The 12,784-nt window shown below is 39.0% G+C and overlaps 1 protein-coding gene across 1 annotated transcript in view; it reads left to right on the forward strand.

The window, feature by feature from the left end:
• The first annotated feature begins 942 nt into the window (after positions 1–942).
• The window catches only part of TXNDC5 (thioredoxin domain containing 5), a 20,634-nt gene continuing 8,792 nt past the window's right edge, over positions 943–12,784 (forward strand). Inside the window, exons 1-5 of the mRNA XM_029086147.1 lie at positions 943–1,106; positions 4,045–4,150; positions 5,153–5,249; positions 8,535–8,650; positions 10,857–10,943. Of these exons, the coding sequence (XP_028941980.1) occupies positions 1,018–1,106; positions 4,045–4,150; positions 5,153–5,249; positions 8,535–8,650; positions 10,857–10,943 (495 nt within the window). The 5' untranslated portion in view covers positions 943–1,017. The remainder of the gene's footprint in view (positions 1,107–4,044; positions 4,151–5,152; positions 5,250–8,534; positions 8,651–10,856; positions 10,944–12,784) is intronic.

Consider the following 12,784-nt stretch of genomic DNA (forward strand, 5'->3'; position numbering starts at 1 on the left):
AACCTTGCCATGCAAACCCAATACAACTGTCTAAGTCATGCCAAGGGCAGTAACAGCTTTCATTTCATTTCATTTCATTTCATTTCATTTCATTTCATTTCATTTCATTTCATTTCATTTCATTTCATTCTAACAATTTAATGCTGTCAGATTGAGAATATTTTCTGTTAATCCAATTATGTATTTTTAGATGTCTTGGTGGGCTGGCAAAAGCAGCGATTTAAGAGAAATGAAATGAAAATCCAGTCCTTAAAATTTTTCATTGTAGTTACAGGAATAAGGTATTGCTATGACTGGAACGACTAGAAAAACAATGAGAAGAATAATAGCCATTTTCTGCTTCTGGTGAGCTGATGTTAGAAAATGCATGAGGTCAGTTTTCTGTGTATATGCAGATGTAATTATTTGATGGTGTGCTGCTGGGGCAAAGCACAGTATGGGAGGATTTTGAGAAACCCTGTTCAGAAATCAGTCCTGGTATGTTTTGTGACTCAAGAGTTACAGTTCCTGTGATGTGCACAAGCACAAATGAGCACACAAAGAGGCTAGAAACAGTTATCTTCTTACCTACTGCTAAAATATACAGTATTTTGAAATGTTCAAGTGGAAAGAAAGCTAGACAGCCTCACAGGATTTTTCTCAAAAGCTAGAAGACTGAGAGTGCTTTTCTTAATAACCTCAATAAGCACAGGAGGTGTTCAGACTATAAAAGGATAGTAGCAAGAAGTTCTCATCTCTTCATGATTTTTACATGAGATGTGTTTGCATCATCCTACAATACTTAATAGTATTCACTGTTGTTTAGTGTGACAGTGCTCGAGTATGGAAGATTTCTGACTTAACTATTTCAAAATTTATCAAAATCTCTGCCTGTTCTGCAGATGTCTTTTCCCTAGATTCATTCCCCTCTAACCATGAGCCACTGTTAAGCAAATATCTTGTTCCTTCTGTCGCAGGTGTGGACATTGTCAACGTCTCCAGCCAACTTGGAATGATTTGGGAGATAAATACAACAACATGGAAAACCCCCAGGTCTATGTTGTTAAGGTGGATTGTACTACAGATACACCACTGTGCTCTGAATTCAGCGTCCGAGGATACCCTACGTAAGTACAAAAGGATGTCTGCTCCTATTTTTTCTGGTTTAGTTTTCCATGATCCTCTGCCAATTTGTTGAAGCTAACTTCTAAGCTATATTTTTGGATGGGTTTCTTTGTAGCCCTTTGGACCTCATAGGGTCATTTTAAGCCTTTTTACCATGTTGCCAAGTATCATGAGATACATACTACTCTTACTTTGCACGTTTTTTTAAAGAAAGTCTTGTGTGTCTTGGAAGATGGCTGTGTTTAAATGAAACCCAGATTTGTCTTTTTCTTTGAGAGTGCCTCTTTCTCCAGCAACAGTACATTATACAGCTGAGATATGCATGATAGAGCTGGTCTCTGGTAACAGCATGTTTAAAAATACCTTCTCACAAGTTCATCAGTACATTGTGCCATTCACAATTAATGTGTAGGTGATCTCTTAAATTTTTGAGTGAACTTGGTGCTCATATAATGATAAATTAATAGTATTATTCAACATAGCAGTGGTGATGTTGTACAACCTTTTTCTAGGTAATTTTGCTGATATTTTTCTAGGAGAAATTCAATGGGAGACTAAGGTTGTTAAACTTACTCTGTTATAAAAGATGTATGCCTTACTACCTCCGCTTTGGTAGGTGGAACATGATCTGGAGTATCTGTGAGAGGTCAGCATGGATAGGTCAGCTTTTGGGTTAGGTATGCATGCTCTCTTTTTAGCTGCCAAAAAGGAGCAAAGGGGTTTTTTCACTTGTGTCTTCTTCAGAGCTTCAAAATGGACAGGCTCATTTGACCTGCTTTACTAATTACTCATCTTAGTGGGGATAAGTGGAGAATGTAATGATCTGTAGCCCATCCACAGCATGTGTTTTTAAGTTTCACAGAATCACAGAATGGTAGGGGTTTGAAGGGACCTCAGGAAATCATCTAGTCCAACCCCCCTTGCTAGAGCAGGATCACCCAGAGTAGTTCACACAGGAACACGTCCAAGCAGGTTTTGAATGTCTCCAGAGACTCTATGGTCTCTCTGGGCAGCCTGTTCAAGTGCTCTGTCACCCCCGCAGTGAAGAAGTATTTCCTTCCCTTTGCTCACTGTTGACCCCAGCAACAGCCTGAACTTGACATACGCTCCTGGCTGCGCCCACTTTGATGCAGATGAGTGTGACTGAGTAGAAGTTGAGAGTTATAAATAACAAAGTCCTTAAGGGCAGTTTGTGGTTTGGTTGTGCTAGAAATACCAAGAAACAATGACTATTACAACTCTATTTTAATATCCCCAAAAGTGAGCATTGGTAATCTTTGCACATTTGAATAGATTGTGGTGTTGTTCCTTGTAAAATAGAGAGTGGCAGGGATTTCTGAATAAGAAAAAAAAAAAATGAATGAATGGATGTGTAGTTACCTCTTTTTTTTTTTGCCTTCCCCCTCTTTAAGGTCATTAAATATCTAGGAGTAGTCAGTGCTTGCTTTCATCTGCTTGAAAAGTATAAATGATAAGGCAGTCATCTGCTAGTTATAGAAATATAGAGCTGAAGGGGCATTCATGATATCAATTCTCTTCCTGTCTGAGTCAGTTTTTAACTGGGCTGTTTTTAAAATCCTCCAGCAAGGGAAATTTCCCAGGTTCCTTGGGCACATAGGGATTGTTGCAAATCCAGGATGTGCTGGTCCCTGCACAGCCTTTCCAAATACCCGTCAAAGGAAAGGCTGCATCCCCTTTCCATCCCCCTGAGAGTAAAAATGGCTGGGCAGATCCCCACGCTCGTTCGTACAGTTGTATCAGGATTATTTGGTGCTGCAAAATATCTGAACGAGAGAAAACTTACCCTCATTTGAAGAAAATAAAGGTACAGCTGACTCTTTAAGTTGATACCTTTCTTTTTTCTTGTTACTCTTCAGAAGTATTGCCATGAGGTGCATTTTAGATGTTCTTCTATTTCATTTTTGTTGTTTCCTCCTTATTACAGTTGCTTTTTTTTTTTTTTTCCTCAGAAAAATTTTGACTTTCTGTCATCACAAGGGACATTCAAGAATACATTAAACAGAAAAGGCAGTGGGAACTCCTGTCTCTTTTGAATGTATTTGCATTATGTGGTTTTTTCAACACTTTCATATATTCATTTTTTCCAACTGTGGAACAAGAAGAGAGAGAAAAGCATTTAAAGAAAAAGCAGTAGCACATGACAGCTTGGCAAGGGGAACAGAGGACGAGGTGACAGTAGTAACTGAAAGTATTATTTGCTTTAAAAAATAAGACTAGGTCAGAGTTGATATTGCCTCTTAATCAAGTGTATTTCCAATTGGAACTTAAATATTTAATAGTAGAAGCTTTAGGTAGTTTATGGAAAAGTTTTGATAGCAATTATTAAATGTTGTAATAATGAAGTCTTGAATCCCTACAAGTGGTCGCTTACCTCCCTGTCCTATTGACGTGTTTCAGCATATTTTTAATCAGTTTAATACCACCTGAAAAGTCCTACATGCCAAGAGTAGTCAGGGAATGAAATGTGAGAAAGAAATTTCTCGGAAAATAAGCATTGGATATTTTTTCTTTGGTGATGGAGAGAGGTGAGCAAAACAAAATTGATGCTTTTTGACAACCTGAAATAGGATTTGTAGGCATAATGAGTGATTAGCCTTAGAACTGAATGCTGTGATGTTTTATTTGCTCTTATTGATCAGAGTAAAAACAGGCTATGTTGATTTTTAACATGGTATTTCTTTTTGCTATTTTAAAAATCCGTTTTAAAAGCTTACATGGTTATGAAAAAGTGTCCTGAGTTCTAACCATGACTCTTTAAGTTGAGGGAGATGCCTGATGCTGATGTTAATAATCAAGGGAGCTGTTACTGCAGCCTGAGCTGCATCGCTGTGGATTAGCAAACCGTGTTGGCTTTCTGAAGAAGAATGTTTCCTGTGTGAAGATTTTTGCCTCACTCTTTTCTATGTTTTGATCCTTTAGCCTGAAGCTGCTTAAACCAGGACAAGAGCCTCTGAAATACCAAGGCCCTAGGGACTTCCAGGCACTGGAAAACTGGATGTTGGAGAAACTAAATGAAGAACCATCTGTAAGTGAAAAGGAAATAAGAAAAGGAAATACTCCCTTCTGCAGACTTGTTTATCTGTCATTTCTATAGGTTAGGTTTCATTTTCCAGGAGGAAATTTGCTCCTGAGAATAAAAGTCAGGTGGCAGTAACAACATGGAACAGCTTCCACATAAGTCAGAACAGTAATTAAAACTGTCATCCTGTGACCTGCCCTTTATTTCCTGTATTTAAAGCTACACTCCAAAATGCAGTTTTGAATGTTTAGCATTAAGATACAATGTTTAGTGTCAATTCATTTGATACCTATAAGCTATGATGTTTCTAGAATAAGAAAAGCAATTTAGCTGTAATATGTTCTAAATTGCATTTGAGTTGGGCTTAATTACCTCTTAAAACATGGATGCCATCTTTAGCTCAGTTATTATCTGATAATGTTGTAACCTAAATAATAACATAATTGGCTAGGTAAGTTAAGCTAATACCATCACTAGGGAAACCCTGGAGTTTAGGGGTAGCATTTACATATGGTAGCCTAGCCTTACCTAAAACTAAATTTGTGATTGCTGTTTCTAATCCCGATAAAGCTTTAGCGATTGCTGAACCACAATTAGAACGTGATTCTATTTAAAAAAACATGATACTTCTAATAATTAAACAATAAATGCTAAAAAATGTACTTTCTTTTTTAAGAAATGTACCTTCTTAAAAAATTCTTTCCAGCTCTGACCCTAGTATCTAGAAAGTAGTCACTTGCTTCTGCTGAAGTGCCAGTGGGTTTGCTGCAAGTTATACCTATGAAGCGTTTGCTCTTTTCCCATGTTGCTGCCTTCATGTAGCCATTTGGTCCCTCTTTCTGGCATTAGGGGGACAGAAAATAGCTTTTTCACCAGCTATTTTTAAATTGTCCAAAGACTGCTGAGAGTGATGCAATGGCTGATGCATGATGCTATCACTACGACAGGAATCAGATATTGTGTATTTACTCTACAAGACAAATAAAAGTTAATTTTTCTCGTTAATAGGATCCAGAATCTGATGTGGAACCACCAAAAGCCCCTGAACCTAAGCAGGGAATGTATGAACTCTCAGCAGACAATTTCAAGATGCACATAGCAGAAGGTAACTGGTTTTTTTCATAATCAAGAGATACTTGCTTGCAGAGACATTAACAGTGGGAAGTCTACAACAGAAATGTTAATTTTCAAGGTACCTCCTTCCCACTTTTATTTTCCAGTAATACCTAGTGGAAGAGGATAAAACTACAGATTATGCAAATGTCATAGAATCATAGAATTGTTTTGGTTGGAAAAGACCTTTAAAATCATTGAGTGCAACCATAAACGTAACACTGCAAGGTCAACCACTAAACCATGTCCTAAGCACCACATCTACCTGTCTTCTAAATACCTCCAGGGATGGTGACTCAACCACTCCCTGGGCAGCCTGTTCCAATGCTTGACAAACGTTTCAGTGAAGACATTTTTACCTAATATCTAAACTAAACCTCCCTTGGTGCAACTTGAGGCTGTTTCCTCTTGTCCTGTCTCTTGTTACTTGGAGAAGAGACCAAGACCCACCTCGCTACACCCTCCTTTCAGGTAGCTGTAGAGAGCAAGAAAGTCTCCCCTCAGCCTCCTTTTCTCCAGATTAACCAACCCCAGTTCCCTCAGCTGCTCCTTGTAGGACTTAGTCTCCAGGCCCTTCACCAGCTTCGTTGCCGGTCTCTGCACATGCTCCAGTATCTCAGTGTCTTTCCTGTAGTGAGGGGCCCAGAACTTAACACAGGACTCAAGGTGTGGCCTCACCAGTGCTGAGTACAGGGCGAGGATCACTTCCCTACTCCTGCTGGCCACACTATTTCTGATACAGGCCAGGATGCTATTGGCCTTCTTGGCCACCTGGGCACACTGCTGGCTCATGTTCAGCCAGCTGTCAACCAACACCCCCAGGTCCTTCTCTGCCAGGCAGCTTTCCAGCCACTCCTCCCCAAGCCTGTAGTGTCGCATGGGGTTGTTGTGACAAGTGCAGGACCTGGCACTCAGCCTTATTGAACCTCATACAATTGGCCTCAGCCCATCGATCCAGCCTGTCCAGATCCCTCTGCAGAGCCTCCTTACCATCAAGCAGATCAACACTTCCATGCAGCTTGGTGTCATCTGCAAACTCACTGAGGGTGCACTCAATCCCCTCACCCAGATCATTGATAAAGATATTAAACAGAGCTGGCACCAGTACTGAGCCTTGGGGAGCACCACTTGTGACCACCCACCAACTGGATTTAATCACATATTGCACGCCATGAGAAAGTTTAAGAACTGCACTCCACTTGGATGGCAGTAAAATTAAGGCCCCTGATCTTATGGCAGAAGCTAGTGGGGCTTGCTTAACTAAACAGCCTCTTTCCCCAAGTTCCTTGCTTAGTCACAGCCTTGCCACTCACTTTGTGTTTTTGCAAGTCCCGTTTTCTCTTTCCCAAGGTGCTGGTTTGTTGTTACTCCCAGGCTGCTGTTCTGGATAAATATAATCCACCTGCTTCATCCTTGCTGCCCCCATCCCACTCCAGTCTGGCCCCTGATTTGATATTGTTTAGCTTTCTTCCACCAGAATTTAATGTGGGGAAAACACCTGTTTGGTCATTTTAAAAAATATTTTGTCTGGAAGCTTTAAAATTAATGCGAGGAGTGATACCTAGCATGGGAAATTTCACCCCTCACATGAGCAAAATCTTACAATACAAACTTTGGGCTGCTGTTAAGAACAGCTGATCCTACCACTCTCTATCTCTTTTCCTAAAAACAAAGGTTGGATTGAATTGACTATTTGTGCCCCTGTGATACCACCAGTGAGGTAGATACTGGAGCTTCTTAAAGTAACCATTAACTGTTTAGAAATATTTTCCAGTGTAAAAGAGCATTTTGTGCAGCTAACAGCATTTCTCAGCCTGTGTGTCTTAACAGAATTACATCCATATTCTTCATGGATTCTTCTGTAAGCCATCAGGGAGATGCTAAGCATTAAACAACTTTACAGTCTGAGAAGATAGTTAAGTTTAGTGTATGTGTAAATGTTTTAATATTTTTATTCTGTATCCATTGGTATTCATAGAGGAGACATTCTCATGGCTGTGTCCAGTGGTTGAGCATGCTTATGATCATCTGTAAAGCTATTGTCCTCTCTTGACTTCAGTTACAAGAAGTTCAGTGCTTAAATTTATCAGGAGGCTTAGCAGTTCCAGATGGAAGATTGACTTTTGTTCTTAAAAAGTCTTCCTTTACCTTTTTGATGCTCTAAGGCAAAAAGAATTTAAAGGTTTTTTTCTATTGGGGAGGAGAGTATATCAGAGTGTGTGGTATAGAATAGCTGATTTTGACTGGATATTCTTATTCGTTCATGAGAAATTTCAGTTTGTGGTTTAGTTGACTAAAGCAAAAGCATGTCAATTAGTTGGCAAGTCTTCCATGTGCAGACCAGGCAAGTTAGAGTACACTATCACTGCAGTTTACATTTCCTAGTCTTCCCTCTGGCTTCTTTTTGTGAACAAGCCCTCAAACTAGAAATGAATTCTACTAATATCAGCTCCATAGCATTCCTCAAAGGATTATGAATAATTATGTTAAGAAGAGCTTTTCTCCAGCTGCTGGCATTTCCTTCAAATTAATTTGATTTTTTTGTTCCTTGTTTTAATTAAGTTAATTTTTATTTCATATTAACAGAGCTTTGCCTGGATATGTGCAAAATGGTTTAATCTTAATTGAAGGAAATTACTTATTCTGATACTCTGCAATTAAGATTATACTTTTAAATTAAACATTAGTAGGAGATAGTACAGAGCTTCTCCTCTCTATTTAAACACCACAAAAATCTACTAAAGGCAGTGATTTCTGAATAGTTGACATGAAAATACAAAGAGCAGGGCAGAAAAAGGAGAATGGAAAGCTGAACAAATTATTTAGGTAGTTCATGGACTTAATGCAGTGGTGTTTTCTAAGAAATATTTAAGTTGAAGTCTAATACTTAATTTCATTTATGCTGTTACACGTTCCCTGGTGGTTCTTTCTACCCTGTAATAGGGCAAGTGATTGGCATAGTAGAATTAGACATGGTAGCAAATAGGTTGAAAATGCCAGTTTTAATATATCATTTGTTGGCTTGAGGTTGTGACACCGTTTGGATTTTCAGGGAAGCTGGCAATGCTATGGGACTGTGTACAGTATGGAAAACCTATTTGCAGAAGTATTCTGTCCTGGCCTTTGATTCACAGTGTTTCCTATCTTTAACTCAGGAAATACCATGATGAATTTGCAGTCTGAGATTAGTACCTAGTCTTTAATTGCAGCCAAATTCATTCCAAATGAGTTCAATCTTTTTTTTTTTTTTTTTTTTTTTTTTTTTTTGACTTAAAAGGTAATCACTTTATCAAATTCTTTGCCCCTTGGTGTGGTCATTGCAAGGCTTTGGCCCCAACCTGGGAACAGCTGGCTCAAGCCTTTGAGCATTCGGAAACTGTCAAGATTGGCAAGGTAGGTGAAGTGCTCTTAGTCTGAAAACTTATTTTTATGAATAAATGCTTCAGCCAAGTATCATGGTTTTCGTGCTGTGATTTGCAGAGTATGCTTGTTTTGTTTGTCACCTCTTCAATCCTTTTATAGTCATGGTTTCTGTTTTAGTTTTGGGATGGTTATTTGTTTCACACGTCCGCAGTTGACAGCGGTCCCTCATTTTAGGTAACAGCTTGTCAGAAGCACTGCTAGCTGCCTGTGTTTCAGAGAGAACTGGGAATAAGTCTAATACTTCAGATGCAGGGAATAATATTTTGAGATTTTTTTTGTTGTGCTTCCCCTCTGTCAGAACTTGATAGACTTCAGAATTTATTTTGAGTGGGAAAGTGACTTCTAATTTGCTGTTTTCTTTAGCAAATGTCGGACCTACAGGGCTCTTTATGATGAATTATTTCTCCTTTTTTTCTCTTTTTTTTTCTTTCCTTCTTTACCCCCATAGAACTTTCTAAAGGTTTCAGGGGGTCTTCCACCTTAAAAACTGATATCTTGTCCTGCTTTACTATTTTCCTTAGGGTTGATAACCAGATTCTGTGGTGTATTTACCATGAGAGCTTGTTACTTGTACGTGGAGTGACTTCTTTGCAGAGGTATGGAGGTGGTCTGGCAATTGCAGTTACCAGCTTTGTTTGCTGACCCATACCTAAGTCCAGGTGGCTCATAATGTGAATCCCTCTGTATTTGCCAATGGTGGAAAATTAACTGGGCTCAACTTCCGTATCCTTAAGCTTTCAGAGTGGTTCTGCTGATCTGAAAGACTGTGTAACAGTTAGCAGTGTTGTCAGTCCTGCAGAAGGACAAAAGCCCAGCTGTCTCCCCTGCCTCTGCCCTCATAGTGCTTCCAGCTCTTCCTAGGGGTAATGAGCTTGATGACTTTTTGGTTTTGATTATTTTTATTTTTAATGCTTTGAACATCTAACTAATTCAGATGCACTGTAGATGTACAGAGCAGGTCAGCATAGCTGAATTTTAGAGAAGACATAGATATCTATAGTTTTGCCTCCTGGTGGATATAAAATCAGATTCCCTCTGAGAGTAAAATATCAGAGGTTATTGCTCCTTTGATAGTGTCTTTAGCAAATGTTGCATCTGCTGATTTATTTCTTGAGAACCAGGAATGCTTGCTGTCTGATAAAATCATTGCTTAGCTTAAGTATCTTCTTGAAGTTACCATTCTCTCTTATGCAGAGAAAGAGAAACAAAAAATTTCCAAAATTTCTGCTTTATTCAGTTTTCTGTCATGTTCACAGTTATTGTTACTGAAAGTTGCTATTTAATAAAGCCACTAGGATTTGTCTTGATGTCTAGTCAATTTTGTGTAACTGTATACCTTATGAAACTATTTGAAACATGTCTTGGCTTAGATTGTAAGTCTGTAAGTAAACAGGAAACACAACTGTTTCTAAGAAGGTTGAACCATGACCTTCATGTCGTCGGGGGGAATAGTGTCTTAACAGCAATGATACCTACTGGCAGGATGCTGTTTAATCTTTAGAACTGATCTTCAGTGATCTGGAGCAAAGTGTTTCTAATGTAAAATTCAATAGCCAAGTGCTGTGTCAAGCAGAGGCACCAATGCCTTTTTCTCCTTCAAAAAAGATTATAAACTGGTAACTTTACAGACTGGTTTATGACATATTAGAACTGAATGTTGCTATGTGCTTGGAACTTCCCTTGGAGTAAAGTTAACTTGTTAGCTGTTGACATGTTGTCTGAAGTCTTCAAAGAGTAGCCTTTTAAAAAATGGATGAGCCAATATATCTTCACTTTAAAGCTTTTTCACATTAGTGTTTTGTGTCTTATTGTCCATGCAGTGATTTTACTCACTGAGAATACCAAGTACTTTCTAATTGAAGTAGTTAATTATGTCTTCATTGTTCTTTGTAACTGTTACTACTTCCTTCTGTCCGTACCTCCCACCCTGATCCCTCCTTAAAAAAAACAAAACCAAACCACACAGACACACAGCCTCCCAGTTACACAACCAAACCACCGTTTGGAAAGCAGGCATAATCATTCTCAAGACAGTACATGATACAGAGTTTTGCCAAGCTCATTCATTTATTGCTCATTCCTGTATTTTTCTGAGATTTTAAACATAAGGGAGGCTATGATGCTTGTTGTATGTTGTATTTTATGCAATGAGTGGTTTATATTTTTCAAAATACAGGTTGACTGTACCCAGCATTATGAAGTCTGCTCTGAAACCCAAGTTCGTGGCTATCCCACACTCCTCTGGTTTAGGAATGGTGAAAAGGTGAGTCTGAAAGCTCAGCAAAAGATCAGGCCATTTTTTTTTCTGAATAATACTCAGACTATGTTTGCATTCTGGGGAAAAAAAGATCAAGTGGGCATATAGGAAAGTCTGCTTGTGAGACAAAAGGATGTTGGATGTTCAGTCTGGTACTGGAAGAGGTATCCTTCATCCACAGATAAAAGTTAGAGCTTTTTGCTCTTTGTGCTGTACAAATAACCAGTATGATGTTCATAAATCTGTAGGCAGTATCTCCAATTACACTACTGTGTAAGAGAATTCTGAGTGTACTTTATCTTAATACATTACCCCCTGTGGAAGGTACACAAACACATAGATGAATTAATAAAAAAATACGTAATTTTCACAGTGTGTATCAGAAGGTTCTCATCTCTAAGTGGTGGCTATCCTGCTGAGTGATGTCTGAGTGATGCAAATTTTCCTTCTTACAAATCTGAACACTTCATATGACACTGAGTGGGAGTGCTGCGGGCCCACTTGATGTTTTTACTTGTATCAATTCAAAGAATTACAATAATCTGAAGTTAGGGGAAGTAAAATATTTATAAATACAATGTATATGAACAGCAGCAAGTAAACATAAATAGTAGTGTTACTTATCATATGTTTCACACTTTGAATATAAATTAAATACATTAAATGGATATTAAAAATAGGTCTGCAAGCAGAGAACCTGGGACTCCTCTTTCAGCTCTTACCCGATAAGTTTTGGAGGGTTTTGGGGTTTTGCCCAATTCATCTTGTGTTCCTTTTTGAACATCTACTCTATCAGAGATGTAAGTTTTGCTGCTCAGTTCAGTTTGGTGGCTGTTGCTTGTGGCAGTTTTCTGGCACTCTGAAGTGACCATAAGTACCTGTCAGTGCCTGTGAAGTTTGATATGTGCACCCCTATAAGATCAGACACTTCAGGGAATTTAAATAAAGCAGGTTGAATCCCAACCTGATTGATACAAGAAATGCACAGCCTTGTTACTGCTCGAGCAGCAGTGCCTGGCACATGTCAGAAGCAGAACTGGAAGCTGAGAGAGTGCTCAGGTCAGGCATGGTGGCATGTCCAAGGTTAGAGGTGTTTTCAGTTATTTAAACTTCTGTCTCTAGATGGTGTGACTGAAGAACGGGAAGCGTTCGGCTGTTGCTCCAGAATGGTTTTTCAGCTGTTTTATTTTTATTTTTCAGATAGCTGCAGATGGCAAGATACCTTGCCAGAACTGTACTATCTTGACCTAGAAAAGTTAAAAAGGTTTTTCTCAACAATCCAGATCAATATTTTTTGACACTTTGTAATTATTGAATTTTGAGTTGCTCGGAGGTATTTGAATCAAAAGTGCAATGAAAGAAAAAGTCAGATTACTGCTGTTGTGTTTGGTAAAGCTGAATCCCAGCCATTAGTCTGAACAATCTATTTCTGTTGATGTCCAACTGGCTTTTCTCCATTGGCAGCATGGTATTCCCTGGTGGTATACTGCCACCAGAATCACGTGTTCCTTCATAGGCTGCTACCATATATTTTAAAAAAACACAAACCAACCCCAACAACTTTCCAATAATCTGACCCAGAAATTCCTGGAAATCTCTCTGGCTGCTATTGTGCTGTTCAGTAAGGAGGGGAGGAGGAGGAGGAGAGCTGCTTCAGCCATCCAGCATTGTTGTCTGTAACACCAGCATCCCATTTGTCGTAACTGAGGTCTGGCATTACACCATCCCTCTTGGTTAGACGCAGCAGACACCCCGGGAGGAATGAATGGGCACTGACCCTGCCCTGCTGAAATGGATACAAACAAGCAGGTACAGGCTTCTTGCATCATTTTAGATTAATTCCTTTG

Source organism: Antrostomus carolinensis, unplaced genomic scaffold (assembly GCF_000700745.2).
Source record: "Antrostomus carolinensis isolate BGI_N321 unplaced genomic scaffold, ASM70074v2 scaffold27397, whole genome shotgun sequence".
NCBI classification, from domain to species: domain Eukaryota; kingdom Metazoa; phylum Chordata; class Aves; order Caprimulgiformes; family Caprimulgidae; genus Antrostomus; species Antrostomus carolinensis.